This window comes from Leptopilina boulardi, unplaced genomic scaffold (assembly GCF_019393585.1).
Source record: "Leptopilina boulardi isolate dan_hultmark-lab unplaced genomic scaffold, ZJU_Lbou_2.1 LbouV2_204, whole genome shotgun sequence".
NCBI lineage: Eukaryota > Metazoa > Arthropoda > Insecta > Hymenoptera > Figitidae > Leptopilina > Leptopilina boulardi.
The window spans coordinates 1,283,756-1,300,403 of NW_026137757.1; the positions used below are offsets into that span (position 1 = coordinate 1,283,756).

General features: G+C 30.1%; 1 protein-coding gene across 1 annotated transcript in view; it reads right to left on the minus strand.

The window, feature by feature from the left end:
* Positions 1-533: 533 nt before the first annotated feature.
* The window catches only part of LOC127278524 (DNA topoisomerase 2), a 34,257-nt gene continuing 18,142 nt past the window's right edge, over positions 534-16,648 (minus strand). The window contains exons 10-21 of the mRNA XM_051300264.1: positions 16,059-16,647; positions 11,065-11,296; positions 10,788-10,987; positions 10,467-10,602; positions 10,085-10,384; positions 9,706-9,933; positions 9,448-9,636; positions 9,263-9,383; positions 9,034-9,174; positions 8,849-8,968; positions 7,713-7,834; positions 534-1,324 (exon numbers count right to left, since the gene is read on the minus strand). Of these exons, the coding sequence (XP_051156221.1) occupies positions 1,181-1,324; positions 7,713-7,834; positions 8,849-8,968; positions 9,034-9,174; positions 9,263-9,383; positions 9,448-9,636; positions 9,706-9,933; positions 10,085-10,384; positions 10,467-10,602; positions 10,788-10,987; positions 11,065-11,296; positions 16,059-16,647 (2,522 nt within the window). The 3' untranslated portion in view covers positions 534-1,180. The remainder of the gene's footprint in view (positions 1,325-7,712; positions 7,835-8,848; positions 8,969-9,033; positions 9,175-9,262; positions 9,384-9,447; positions 9,637-9,705; positions 9,934-10,084; positions 10,385-10,466; positions 10,603-10,787; positions 10,988-11,064; positions 11,297-16,058; position 16,648) is intronic.

Sequence of the window (16,648 nt, forward strand, 5' to 3'; positions counted from 1 at the left end):
TCGTCAAATGGGCGGTGAGTCCCCAGTATATATTATGAGTCGTTTTCCTTCTGAATCGATCTCATTATTATTTAAAAATAATAATAATTAAAGAAATAAAATTGAATTTTGTTAATAGGCCTTATTCCACTTTCATAAATTTAGAAAATTTGAAGTGACTGTTAATAAATAGTGTTATTGTTATAAATTTTGTCTCATTCATGGTGTTTATCCTTATACCTCCCTCTCTGCGGTCTATTATTTCTGTAAGGTAACAACAGAATTCCTGAGCTGGTTTTAGTTTTTCCTAATCAAATTTACTTGTCGAGTTCCAACTTTGGGTCGACCAAAAATTCGCACCTGGACTTGTTATTCAGTTTTAAAATAAAAAAAAATTTGATACCGGATCAAAAATGACAAAGTTACAAAATATTTTATACTTAAACTACAGAAAAACGGTTTTTAGCTTTAAAATTAAATTTTGGGGGTATTTGGAAAATTGAATATACATATACCATTTTTTTAGTTTTTCAAGAGCAACAACTTAGGATATGTCAGATTAAAAGTAAGTTTATTTTTCTTTTCTGTAACACAGTGTAATAAGTAAGTCATTATTGCAGTACAAACACGTTTATTAATTATAATTTCGAGTATTCTTCAGCCAATAAAATTGACTATAAACATGTAATACAATATGTTTTAAAAGAAAAGCTTTAAATCGACTATAAAAGCAAAGAAATTTGACAAACTTTTAAAAATGTATCGCCAAATGTACACGAGATCTTTTTTCTATATTAATTATAAATTTAACATTTTCAATTTCATGAATTAAATCACCAATACGTATTAAAAGAATATGGAAACGATTTTTTACTTAAAATTAATTCTGAAAATATTAAATTTAATTATTAAACTATAGTTTTAATAAATATCTATGGTCTAATGATTAATTTTAACACTTTTTTGATACATTATAATTACCCGTTTGTACATTAGTAATGATCTGAATTGCAAGCGCATTATGAACTAATGTAACTGATCATTAGCCACAAGTCATACTGTTTCGGTAAGTTTTTTAAGTAATAAAAATACTACCTAGACAAATTTACGTAAATTGTATTAAAGTAACAAATGGAATGCAATTAAAACATTGACTTCTTCCGTGTTTTGCACTCATTACGTACGTCTAACGTTTTTGTGCTTAATCTGAATCACTCATTTCGTTGTCTGACTTAAGAGCATACGACACTGGTTTTCTAGCGCGTCTGGCTGTTGTGCGCGGTGGAGGGGAGCTGTCCGACATATTTTCATCCTCTGAGTCAGAATTCTTCTTACGTTTCTTGGCCTGTAACAAATATAACTAACTGTAATCTTTTTATTAACAAATTGAGTGTCCCGATCAAATGACTCCAGCTGGACTTGCGCACTTTAGCGGGTCGAGTTATTTAATCGAAACACTCAATTGGTGTTGATAATAAACGCATAATTAGTGAAAACATACATTTGTACTCCAGGACTTCATTTTTTATTTCCAAAATAATAGTACATTAATCAACAAGAGTCCAAAGGCAGCCAACATAAACAATTGGCTGACATTGGATTCATGTTACTTACGATAGTTTTTATTCTAAAGGCACAAACGGCGCGTTTTTAGGTTATCTGAAGGCCGGGTGAAAAAGCATTTGTTCTACTGTTTGAAAATGGCATGCATTTTTACCATAGGACAAAAATAACACATGGGCTATTTATAACCTAGCGCCATGTTTGTGCCTGAGGGATAAAAAAGTTATTAAAGTTGGAAATGCACACGTCAAAAAATAATGTTAAATGTTTTTAAGGTGGGAAAATTTTTTGAAAAAATGTAATAGTATATTATGCACCAAGTGAGGTAAGTCGGACTATGTGCCAAGCACAATTTTGCACAATTGTGCTTAGCACATAAAGGACTTACCGAGGTGCATACGATTTTTTGTATCACATATGATGGAAAGCTCGTACCCCCGATTCACACTATCAATAAAACGAGGTTTTCGAGCATGTTTGATATAAATGTATTTTCCCTAGATAGGTAACAATATAAAAAGAAAAACAATACGGTTTAAAAAATGTAATGAAATTGCTAGACATTAGATAAGTATTGCAAGAGATAATCTAATACTGCTTGCAATTGAATGGTGAATTTCGAAAAGGGCTCAACTCTAAAAAGGCTAAGAGTTATTTTCACTATCAATTGTTATGCGAAAATGACACCTACGCTTTTTCGAGTTGAGCCCTTTTCGAAATTCACCATTCAATTAAATATATATTTAAATATTGAAAAAATTTGTAAACTTCAGTATACGAAAAAATCGCTTTACAAAAAAAATTTATATTTTTTTCTTTTTTGTAATAAAGGATTAAAGACCATTGATTTGAGATGCAAAAATTAGTCATGTAAACACTCAAAAAGATCATAGCGTTACTTTTTCGATTTCTTTAGTGCGTCTTAACTTTGAGGATTACTGTGAGTTTCAAAGTGTGTGTGAGATATGAATGTTTGAATGTATCGTCGAAAAAGAAATTATTGAGTAGTAGGGAGACAATAGGTAGGAAGTAAGCGATTAGATAGACGAAAAGAGGAAATTGAGATTAGTGTGGTCAAGGGACCCGGGCACATGAAATTGTGCAAAGAATTATATAAAGATATTAAACGCCGGTCAACATCGACCAAATAAATAACCACGTTGCCCAATAGGAGTAAGTTCCGTTTTTAAATAATTATATAGTCTAATTTCTGATAAAATTGTGTGATATGCGATTATTGTTATAGCGGTTGGTGTATAATTGGCATAACACCTCGTGTGGTTGTCGTTGACGAATAATTGAATGTATTTTGACTATCTGCTGGTTTTTTCTCAAATCTTACGTCAAACAAAAGAAATAAGAAGGAATCCAGAGTCAATTGGACGAAGAAGTTCTCTCAAATGAATTCTGTAAGCTGACGTTGTCTTTTTTGATAAGCATAATATATAACCAGTGAATGAGAAATATTGTATTTGTGATTGTCTTGTACAAATATTTAAATTCATATTAATTGCGTTCACGGTCCTTTGCCATACACAAAAATAAATTATTAGCTAAATACATTTGACAATGCTGATTTTTGGATGAATCTATCTTTTATAATAATTTTTACGTAAGAGAAAAAGTGTTTGATTTTTGGTGATAGTTCTGTGTAGCTACATTTGTATTATTTTTAAAGAAATTAATTGACTATTTAAATGAGATTCGGGTTATGAATGTGGAGTGACATAAATATTATATGAATTTGTAATCTCGAATAAAAATAATTGTTTAAAATAAATCACCTTAAAAATTCTTAAATATATGTTTATAATAAAATTCGTAACATGTGTAATAAGTTTTCCTTATTGTTAATTATATCTTATTATATATAATTATATAAGTTATATATACATATAATTATATAAGCATAAGTTTAGTGCGAGCTGCGCGCCCCAGAATAGTTCGCGGCAGTCTTCACAGTTGAGTCGCGCTACAGAAATCGAAAAAATAACGCCATAATCCTTTTTTCAGAAAAGAAAATAATAACACATACTTTCAAAATGTTTAAAAATTGAAGAAGGAAACATCATGTTTTCAAAAAGTTAAATTACTCCTGTACGGATACTAAAGAATTTCGAATAATGCCAAGCGCTTTAAGGGGATAAATTACTCTAGAATTTTCAAAAAATCATAAGTAAAACTTTAAACGCGTTTTTCTCAAAACTATTTTTTTTGAGCTGGCCGCAAACATAACTTTCACAAATCTCAACCGATTTACTTAAAAATTTAACTCCAGCTTCTTAATAACATTATCTACAGAAAGAAGTACGGATTTTTTTTATGTTGCTTATTTCTTTAGTTATAAATAATTTAGTGCCTATTTTTTAAGCAAAAACTGTTTTTTCTTAAAATGTTCAGAAAATATATAAAAAAATATATTAAAAAATTGTTTTTTGTTCTAGGATAAAAATTGTAGCGAAAACCTTTCCAGCCGCGAAGTAATTCCCCTCAGAAAGGGTTTCTATCACGTACCTGTTCACATGATATTTTTGTAAAAAGAAATGTATAAAGTATATTTTTTTCTCTCTTTAAAGTCTACCCAATATAGATATATATGGGGTAAAATTCCTGTAGCGTACTAAGTGAAAAAAAAATTGATCGGATCGGGCTGTAACTTGCACATAGTTTAGCCCTAGGGGTAAGTACTTTAACCACGAAGTATATATGTATATACATATAAAAACATAATTTTCATCACTTTTAAACTTTTCTTGAAAAAAATTATTAAAATTAGGCTCCTTTTTGACGTTCTAGAGTGGTTTAACCCCTTAAATCATATTTGTTAGCTTGTTGATAATTTATATAAATATGTATTATTATTATTATTATTATTATATGACGGGAAAATATTTCTTAACATTTTATAAAAAATACATTATTAAACAAAATATATATTGTTAGAAAAAATAAACATTTTTTATTTATAACTTCACATGAAATTTCAATTGAGGATTATTACTGATAATAATATATTCACAAATATATACATATTAAATTTGTAAAATTTTATATTTATAACACCCATTGTAATAAATATTAATTGATAAAATCTATTTTATAATTAATTTTTGTGATTTTTTCAATTAATCAATTTTCTTCAATTTTTTTTGCACTTCAGTTGTTCAAATAATTACATTTTTTTAAATAATGCATAAACCAATATTTTTTTCTAAAAGTGTATCAAAGTGTTTCAAATAGAAACCTTTTTACACAAGTTTCAAGTTGGGGGTGTCTGGACACCCCAGTTACCCTTTAGAGGGTGAGAAAATTCATATACTCCTTCTAGGGTTAACATAGCGTTGTCAAGAAAAAACCATGAATTTTTAAGAAAAATGCCTAAAAATGACTATGTATCCCCGCCCCCCTAGCAGCCACATCTTTTGACATAGAGATCTCAAATTTGGTACACTTATGTATTTTTACGTGAAAATTACAGGAAAAATATAACGAACTTGATTTGGATCGACTTACATAGCGTTGTCAAGGAAAAATCAAAAATGTCGAAAAAAAACAGTTTTAACCCCCTAGCGCTCACAATATTTAACCCAGACAGTACATATTTAGTATACAAATGTATTTTTACGTGAAAAATATAGGGAAAAAACCGGTCACGATTGGAGTTGATGATTAACTTTTTATCAAATTTTTCAAGAAAAAATGACAATTTTAGGAAAAAAAATGTATTTTTTCACCAAAAACGAAGAAAATTTCATATAAAGGAATTCAAATTTATATATTTTTACGTGTAGATTACAAAAAAAATATAGCGACCATGATTGGAGTTGATTTTCATAGCGTTATCAAGGAAAAACCAAGAATTTTTACGAAAAATGACTATGTACCCCACCCTAGCAGCCACATCTTTTGACATAATGATCTCAAATTTGGTACACTTATGTATTTTTACGTGAAAATTACAGGAAAAATATAGCGAACTTGATTTGGATCGACTTACATAGCGTTGTCAAGGAAAAATCAAAAATGTCGAAAAAAACAGTTTTATCCCCCTAGCCCACACAATATTCAACCCAGAAGTTTGAAGATGCGTGAAAATTACAGGAAAAAAGATGTGAGCACGATTGGAGTTAATGATTAATTTTTATCAAATTTTTAAAGAAAAATGATAATTTTAGGGAAAGAAATGTATTTTTCTACCAAAAACTAAGAAAATTTTATCTAAAGGGCTTAAAATTTATTAATTTTTACGCATTTTTGTGTGAATATTATAGAAATAATTTAAAAAACATGATTAGAAGTTGTTTTAATTAAGTTTTTTTCAAAAAAGAAAATTTTTTTGAATAAAGTGGACTTTTCCCATAAGTTGTTTATTCGTTTCTCTGTTCTATTTATTTTTTTCTCATTTGTTTCTCTCCCTCCTGTTCTTCCTTTTTTAATTCGATATTCTTTTCACATTTTTTTTATGAAAATGTTTATTTTAATTAAAAATAAAATCGGACAAAATGAAATCGAGGGTTCCGTACTCGAAGCGAACTTATTTGGTATAAAAACAAATGTTTAAAAAATATGTGTTGTATGACAAATAATATAAGTGATACAAAAAGGAACAATTTTGAAAAAAAAATTTAAGAAAATTGTTCCTCCTTTGGTATAAAAACAAATGTTTAAAAAATATGTGTTGTATGTTAAATAATATATGTGATACAAAAAGGAACAATTTTCTTAAATTTAACAAAATTGTTCAATTTTGTATCACTTATATTATTTGTCATACAACACACATTTTTTAAACATTTGTTTTTATACAAAATAAGTTCGCTTTGAGTACGGAACCCTCGATTTCATTTTGTCCGATTTTATTTTTAATTAAACTCGCGACAGCACAGACAATTTTACGAATTTCTTAATGAAACAAAAACGAAAATACGTGTTATTATATTCTACGAGTGACTAAAAAAGAAAAAAGTTAATTTTATTAAAAATAAAAAAGTTATTAATTTTTTAATGAGACATTACAAAATTCGTGAACTGCAATTTTCTCAATGCGGAGAAGTTCGACAAATTTTCAGCAGCAACAAACTTGCAGTGAGAAAGTTTGTTGCTGCTGAAAATTTGTCGAACTTCTCTGCATTGAGAAAATTGCAGTTCACGAATTTTGTAATGTCTCATTAAAAAATTAATAACTTTTTTATTTTTAATAAAATTAACTTTTTTCTTTTTTAGTCACTCGTAGAATATAATAACACGTATTTTCGTTTTTGTTTCATTAAGAAATTCGTAATATTCGCTATAAGAATTTGCTTAAAAAACATTAAAAATTTAAAGTTGAATTTTTAGTGGCCAAGAGACTCCGTTTTCAAGCGGAAAAAATTTATGTGCCCTTCTTTGATCCGGCAGCTCAAATGATCAAATATGCTACGATAAGGGTTACGGTAAGGGGTTTATAGTTCGCCCCTGCGACTTTATATCGATCATAGCGCTAACAGTTCGATATATTGCCGCATTATCAAAAATTACCGGGTCCGTTCCTCACTCTTTGTCCAGGCCCGGTCAACTCTATTGAATAGAAATGGCTATGGCCTCTACATATCTCCTGTATGAAATTGAATTTCTTAAATCATCATATTAGTAATATTCTGATTAGAATTGGCCTGACTAGTCGAAGCCACAAATAGAAGAAGAATAAGAAGAATATTCTGATCAATCAAATATTTGACTATTTTTTTGGAAACTCGACATTTATTTGGAAATATTATATTGGATTGTGTGATCGTTTTATTAAAGAGTCGATATTTGATTAAAAGATTATACAAAAATGCCCTTAAATAGTCTTTGGACTGTGGGCTCGATAATCTGGATGCAAATAAAAAAAATATATCAAATTAAAGGTAGGTGGTTTCATAAATCTCAGATAGGTAGTTAAAACATTTTTTATGTGATCATCTAGGGTTAATTATACTTGTAAGTATTCTATTCTTAGAAATTAAAGGAATTTTTATTTATAAAGTAAAAATAAAATATCATTTATAATTTTAAAATAATTCTATAATTAAAATAAGAGGAGAAACAAACTGTTATCTTTGATTAATAAGGAATAAGAATTGAGAAACTTCTGATTTTTTACTCAGTTGTAGGTGACTGAAATATAAGCAAATTACAATTATACTTACGGGGCTCGTTTTTACTTCAAAAATATCATCGGATTCGGATCCAGAAGATTTCAGCACCTTCTTTTTCTGTCGTGGTCTCTTTGGTCCTTTACCACTACCATTCTCAGATTTCTTTCTAGGAGCTGTAAAATTCAAGAAATGATAAAACGGTTGTTTGATAAGAAGAAGAAGTCATTTTTGACAAAGGGACAATATTTTATCCAAATAAAAGTAATTGATTGAGTAATTAATTGAATTTTTTTGGGTTAAACAACTATCCTCTCTGAATTAATAGTAAAATCAATGTATTGTCAATTGAACGGTTGACTTCATTCTTTGCTGATTTAGTGGTAGAGCCTCAGCAACTTGTAACCCGGTCACTCTGTGTGAGAAAGGATTTTTATAGCTTTAACTAAAATAATAAATTCGACTTAAATATTTAATTAACTAAAAATCGTTTCATCTCAAATTGTTATTTTTGTTTTTCATTTTCATTTAAGGAGGTTCTATTATAAAGAGAGTTAACATTACCATTTTAATAAAATTTGGTTCACTGTTAGGTAGATAAAGTTTATTTAGTGATGTAATTAAATTTTTGAGAGGTATAGGTACTTAAGAAAAACGTTACGATCGATTTAGTTTTTCAAAATTTAACATTAAGTCTTATGGGAATTCATTAATTTGTCAGATATATTTGCAGACTACAAATTATTATTTCACTCTTCGTCACACATCTTAAAAATAATTGACTAGACTCAAAAACCCCCAAGTATGAAGATTTGTTGAATTATTTTGAGTATTTATGTGATAAATGATTGATTACATTGAAATCCTTTTTTATAACCTATATTTAATCCATTTTGAAATTTATTTAAATATACCAACTTAAGCAGTAGGTAAAAATGAACGAATTTGTGACCTTAAAAATTTTTTTGCTCAATAATTGAAAAGTTCTGAATTTTTTTTTAAAAAGTGCATTTTTGCCATGTATTATCAATGGAAAATTGGTGAGGGGGGCCCAAATACAATTCGAAAATCAACTTTTTTACGGACACCCTATTGCGCCATGTTCATTCCTTAAATGAAAGGTCTATTACTCAAAAAATGACCGCTTCTTTTTAATCTCTAGAACACAATATACAAAAAAAAATTTGTACCTTTTTTAGCTGCAGGTTTTATGGGTGAATCTTCGCCGGAAGAAATTATAGTAGGCCTTGTTGGTTTCTCATCTGGCGATGAATTGTTGACTAAGGAATCGAAAAGTTCTTCTGAACTTGCTGTAATAGTAAAACGCAATATAAAAGTACATTCAAATATTAAATCATTCATATCAAATACTCACGTTTTGCCCGAGGAGGAGGCGGTGAAAGACTTTCGAAATCTATATCATCAACATCAGGATCATCTTCACTCTCATCACTAGTAGAATCTTTCTTTTTAGTTTTCTTAATTGGTTTGAATGGAAGAGTTGTTTGTCTAGCACCTGAAAGTGCAAATACATGTAAACAACTCCATTTTTGAGTTTAAATTAACATCAGGCACAATAAGATACAAGAAACTTATCAAGTTACCTCCTTTCTTCCCTTTCTTATCTATTTTTTCTGGTGAGCTACCCAGTCTGTCATCAAGACTTTTAGCATTGTTTTCAACCAGAGCATCAAATTCGTCTTTATCTTCTTTCTCTTTCTTCACCTAAAACGAAACATGGAAATAAATTGTAAATTTCGAAAAAGAACAGTGTGCGTAAGTTACTTACTTTGGGCTGTTTTTTTATTCCTTCTTTTTTATCTTTCGAAACAATGTCTGCCTTTTCTATTTTCTTTTTCAGTTCACCGTCAATAATTGGAACTATTTTTCGCATTTCACCAGAATTGTAAAACTTTGGAGGAGGTTTCTTCATATTTTTTTGATATTTTTTTGATTCTTCTTTTTCTTTGTCCTCGATCTAGAATAAAATTTTCATTTAAAAAAAGAAACGTTTTGAAAATATATTGTATATTCTATATATATTTACTTTATTTAATTCTTGCAACAAATTATCTAAATCTTCTTTCCATAGACATGTTGGTGTTCGTGCTTGTAAATTCTTCAGTTGAGTCAATTTTTCATCTTTTTGACGGAGCAAATCGTCTTTCTTTTCTCTTGTTAAATTCCATAACGTCATGCCAAGAAGATAATCAAAGTTTTCCGTCTGTATCGTTGTTGCTGAAATTTCATCCTCTACCTCCTCGGCTACTTCCTCCTACGAAAAAATTGACGACATTAAACAACTTGGCAAATCATGGATTGATTTAATTGATTAACTTACGTGATTGAACAAGAAATGCAGCACAACAGATGGACATTGTTAGCAGAAATTAATGTAAATAGAAAATTGATAAATTTATACTAACCAGAACTTCTTCTCGATTTTGAGTCAATTTCCATGCTACGACGGGATCTGAGTCATACTTCTTGCGCACGAGTTCGGCAATCATTTCCTTCTTTTTCTTATTTTCGACAACTAAACTGCCATCGCATTTCTCGATAATAAATCTACACTGATTAGAGATTTTGGTCGCTTCAGCTTTCAAAGCACCTTCCAAGTACTCCTTTCTTTTATGGTATACTTCCAATCTGACTTTATAAAAATTATTCATGAACTGAAGAACATTGTCGTACTTCTGTAGACACTGATTTTCATCGAAGGCACACTAAGAAAAAAAAGTCTTTTAATTTCAATTTTTTTTGCGAGATTCAAAAAGGTTTAAATATAAAATTTCCAAGTAAACGCACCATTGATGTAATTGACGTAGTAGTTTGCAATTTAAATGCTTTATGAAGACCATCTCTTTCAAATTCTTGTAATTTTTCACGACTCATTGTCACAATGAAAAGGACCGATTCGTCAGAGTTGTATTCCTTGTAGTCTCTGAAGAAGAAAAACATTTAAAGCTTATAAGTTTTCTTTTTATGAAGCAAGTATAAAGATAAAGTTAACTTTTTAGAGAGCTTGCTCTCTTATGGAAAAGTGCATTACTTGTTATTGGTATGTAATTTTTCTGTAACAATTAAACTAAGGAACATTAAAAGTTATTTAAAAGTTTAGAAACTTACGTAATAACAGATGGTGATTTGTCAGAGCCGTGTAACATTGGTTCCAAGACAGTTTCCTTGTATGTTTGTGTCCACATTCCAATGGGCAATTCGGTTATTTCAATTTTGTCAGGTCCAATAACCGAGATTACACCACTGATTACATATCGGAATTCACCACAGGGCTCAATACTTCCAAGAAAGTTTTTATAATAAGGTTTCTGTTGAAGAAATAAAATAATGTGAGCCTATGATATGAATGTCCACAGTTTAATAATTGTAAAGGAGAAACAATTACCATTGGCTTCGGTTCGTCACCATCCATCATCCTACGTAGATTGCTGATAATTTCTCGTGGATCATAGTTTGGGATTTTTGTCATCCAACCTGTTCCAATGCCATCAGCTCCATTAACCAGTACCATTGGTATGACTGGTACATAATAGACAGGCTCAATTTTTATGTTATCGTCATACTCGTATCTGAGTACAAAATCGTCGTCTTTATGAAAGATGAAACGTGCCAATGGGCTGAAAAAGAATCATTACATTTTGTGTAAAATAACATTTCTGTATACCTATCGTTATATAAACATCGAGCAGTAGTTGAAACGTTTATCCCCAAAAAATTGTTCATGTCGCCTATAATAATGGTTACTCAGCAAACTTTTAAAATTGCTGCGCCACGATCGGTTCCAATTCACAACATAAATATATGGAAAAAAAACTTGTAATAAATATTTCGGTATCTGAGACTGAGAGTGTGAGTCGGCGACAAATTATAATTGAATAGAATAAACAGTGGTATCGGAATTAAACCAAAATTGTAGCTATACCACTATATAGACGAAAGCAAACTGCTCCTATTACAATCACGGTGCGCCTTAACCAGACTCAACCCAAAAGTCTTTGCTCAGTAAAAATTTTTTTCTCGAAAATAGAAACTTTTCTCGAAAAAATCAAAATAATCTATTGAACCGTTTTAGAGAACGGTCCGATTGAATATTTTCACTATTAAAAATATATTTCTTTGAATGAAAATAGCGAAAAGAAGTTTATTATTGTATTACAGTTGGTAGTTTTGTGATTAAAACCTCCACCCCCGTGAAATTTTGAATTTTTTTTTACAAATCTGAGCAAACATAAAATCTTTCCTAATACTTCTTTTATGTTTCTTTTATGTTAGGATTTTTCAAAACATGCGAGTTGAGCGTTCAATTTCGTTTAAGGTAGAAAAAAAAGTCATGTATGTGGAATCTACAGAAAATAAAAAGTAATACTAAGTTAAACTTAATAAATGGAATAAATTTATTTTATTTTTATTATTTTTTTTAATTTAATGATGAAATCCAATATTGGATCGAGGTTGAATTTCAGTATCGGAGCAATGTCGGATTCCAATATTGTAACGGTGTAGGAAAACAGTATCGGTCCGATCCTACATTCCAACATCCTTTCGATACCGAAACAGTACCGTATATTAGTATCGATACGACATTGGCATGTCAAAATCCGACATCGGTCCGATACTGATCCTGTATCAGAACCCTCCTTGGGTTCATATTGTATGCGAGTGTGAATTAAGAAAATACTAAAAATGTCCAAAGATCATGCGTTTACGCATGCATTGTACAAAGTATTAAAGGAATTTTACCTGTTTGAAAGAGGAAACGATTATTTCCCACTTTTAATGTATCACTTTCACTTAAACAAATGATTTACCATATTAAAAATGTCAATATTCCTTGGTTTGGTAAAAAAAATTCCCATTTTCTAGATAATTGCTATTTTAAACATGGTAAGTTTACGTTCGTCAATAAGAATTTTACCATCTGCTGTAATTTCTCAGTCATTAGTTATTTTGCTACATTGAAAGTGGGTACTATTATTACCTACATTGAAAGTGTCAAAATCATTGGAGATTTGACAATTATTTAAAATGGGAAAATTACAAAATTTTACGTTTTTCATTTTAGATTCTGTATTTTTTCCGCATTATAAGAACTGCTATTACCAACGATTTTGTAGATTGAAACCACGAGGGAGGGGTTTCACTTCGTGACACGTGGCTTTGAGATTTTACATCTCTTTTCGAATTTACGCGGACTAATCGCGCTCATGTGCATTCATATGATATAAATATAAAATTAAAAAAACAGTCTTTTAAGCTTCATGAAATCTAATTTTTAGTATCCTTCTTTTTCACTATAGTAAGGGAATAGTTCTGGTTGTGGGCACCCTTTTGTTTATGGCTCATAACTTTTAACCAAATGCATATTATGAGACTTGTGTGTATCAGTGGCAATCTAGAGACCTTAAAAAAACTAAATTGATTCCTTCAATTGGAAAGATTTTATTAAGAATTTAGTGAAGTGATCACTTTTAGTGAAAAAAAGTAGTACCCGGTTGTGGGCACCCTAGGAGAATCCGCAAAAAAATGACAAAAATGAAGGAAAACCACCATAATTGAAATGAAAATGATAATTGCTGAATAACATGGGATATTCCAATCACATTCCTGGAATATTTCATTAGAATATTGGGAATATTTTAAAATACTATTCCATTTACATTCCAGGAGCATAAAAATAATCACTTTTTGAAATATTCTTTTGAAATGTTGCAAGAATATTTGGATATTTCATAGAATTACTTCAGGAATATTTATTTGGAATATTGTGGGAATATTCCATTGGAATATTTTGCGAATATTCAAATAAAAAATTATAAAAATATTATAATATGAATAATGCATCATAATTATTGAAAAAAATGAAAATCACATCATATTTTTCGAACTTACAAGAATATTCCAACATTAGAACATGAAATATAAGGGCATATCTCTAGAACTTTTAAACTTTATGTTATCGCTCATAATGATACCTTAAGAATTTTTTTAATAATTTTTCAATACCATAATTTGACCAATTATAGGGCTTTTTAAATGTATCATGCGTTATATAATTTTTTTAATTATGTAGGAAATGACGAACGTAAGTTAAAGTGGTGAAATCGACAGTTTCTAGTGTGTGATATTGACTGTTTTTTTTAGTTTATAGACTGTAACTTTTTTAACGAAACATTGTGTGTCTTGTGGCTTGCAATAGAAGTAGGTGGGAGTGTAAAGAACTAAAAAATCCATGAAACAATGATGTGCCTCAAATTGAATAAAAACTATGTAGCTTCAAACTTGCGAGACAACTTTTTCAACATTTCTACAAGTTAGCAGTTAAACTGATATAACTTTTTTAACGAAGGTTTTTGAGTAACGGCACAACGGGATTATATTATCTACCTAAAAAGAAGTAATTTGAACCCATACAGGAATGTGTGCCTCATTTACACAAAGAATGCAATGACTTCAAACATTAAATTTTAAAACGTAACTCATATCAAAAAACCACATATTTGAAAAGCACATGTTGAATTTTGCTTCTAAATGCTCCCAACTCATTGTAATCTCTTCTCATGCATTATAAAAGTATACAGAATAATCGCACACTTCATTAAAACTGTATAATTAATAATGAATATAAACCTAAACTGTCCGAAGCATAGTTTGTGAAGAAAAGTAAGTATTAACTAATAGATGTGTTTAAATCTGGCTGATATTTCTCACTCGAAGGTTTTTGGGGTCGCTACGACTACTAATCTGAATTTAAAATTTTCCAAAATTCAAAATGTCAAATCCAATATGGCGGACGACTTTTTAAAAAAGTAATCCCATTGGCCTCAAATTTGTTACTCGGGGGTTTTTGGGGTCGCTGATTATGAATCTGAACTTTGTTTTTCAAAATTCAAAATGGCGGATTCAATATGGCGGATGACTTTTTACAAAATTGATCCCATTGGCCTAAAATTTGTTACTCGGGGGTTTATGGGGTCGCTGATTACGAATCTGAACTTAATTTTTCAAATTTCAAAATGGTGGATCCAAAATTGCAAACATAATTTTTTAAAAAATTTTTAAAAAATTCAAAAATTGTTATAAACTACATTTACTTATGACTTAATAAGCCATAGGACATAAAATTTTCGAAACTGTAGCATTAAATCATTTTAAAGGTAACAAAAAGTAGTGTTCGTTTATATTATAATAATATATTTGGGTTTTAAAATAAGTTCAGTTTCGTAATCAGTGACCTCAGAAAACCTTAGGCATAAATTTTTATAAAAATTGAATAATTGAAAAATATCTTTCTGACATATTTGATACACCATTTTAAATATTAGTAATGAAACTTTAAATTTTATGTACATGGTTACAAAACCTAAGCTACGAAAACCCCCAAGTAACAAATTTCAGACCAATTGGATCAATTTTTTAAAAAGTTGTCCGCCATATTGGATCCGCCATTTTGAATTTTGAAAAACTAAGTTCAGATTCGTAATCAGCGACCCAAAAAACCCCCGAGTAACAAATTTCAGACAAATTCGATCAATTTTTTTAAAAGTCGTCCGCCATTTTGAATTTTGAAAAACTAACGTCGGATTTGTAATCAGCGACCAAAAAAATCCGCGAGTAACAAATTTCAGTCAGTTTTAAACACATCTAGAGATTTTGGGCAGGTTTTTTGCAATAAGGCCCACTGTGCTGCTTAAAAATGTGTAAAAATGAGTTACGCAAATTTTTTTATAGTATTTGATTAATACTGAAGACAATAAAATTTGTTTCACAAATGTGCCCTGAAAAAAAATTAATTTTTCTAATATCTCCAAGTTAAAAAGTTCTAGAGATATGCCCATAAATGACAATAATAATGACAAATAATTGTCAATTTGACATCATATTCGTAATCAGCGACCCAAAAAACACTGTTATTTTCGTTAAAAATAATTACTTTTTAGAAAAGTTGATTTGTTAAATATAATTATATTTTAGAAATTTCGACTGTTGCATTAACAGCTGTCAACTGTCAAATTGTCAATTCGACATAAAATTTATAATCAGCGATTTTGAAAACACCTAGTATGGTGTTGCATTAGTTTATACCTACTATCGATTTTTCTCCGGTGTTAAAAGATTAATTATTGACAGAACAGAAATTTGAAAAGAAAAATTTCGTTTTCGACGTGTCAAGTTCTTCAAATCAAACGACGATGTATCATGTTTTCCAACGCTAATCCGACGTATCATGTTTTTCAACGCCAATTCGATGTATCATGTTTTTACACCCAGCCATCGAAATATACGTAGTATAAAAAAAATCTGAGATAAATATTAAAAAAATATTGAAAAATATGCTCACGACCGGACCAGGCTGAATACAATATATGAATGTTTGTTTACCTGAGCTTAGTAAAAATATATCTCGGACTGGCCGCGTCTTTTCCACCTACGAGCCTCGTGCCGAATTGACCGCGAGGCTGCAACAGGTTGATGTTATTAGTCCCAACAAAGTCTTGAGCCAAGTTTATTATGGTTGCCATAAGCGACGCTTCACCATGGTGATAAGCAGACCTTTCAGCAACAGATGCTCCCAACTGAGCGACTTTCACTTCCTTTTTATCATTCCGTTTGAAACAAGTAAACATAACTTTCCTCTGGCCAGGCTTCAGTCCATCAATCATATTTGGTATCGACCTCACGTTGTCATAGTTGCTGAACAAAACCAGTTCCACGTTGATGAAGTCAGAGAATGAGACAGCGCGCGTGTCCTTTTGGTACAGATACCTCTCGTTGAGACCGGTTTCTTTTCTTCTCTTCGTTTCTTCCATATGATTAGTCAACCAATCTTTTCGCAAGTCTACGCACTTTTTACTGAAAGCCATAATAATGTTCTGATCATCCTGGTCACCCTCGTACTTGAACTTGATTCGATGTTTCACCATGTCATTAAAGTACTCCTTTGCTTCAGTATTATTAGAGGTGCCCAAACC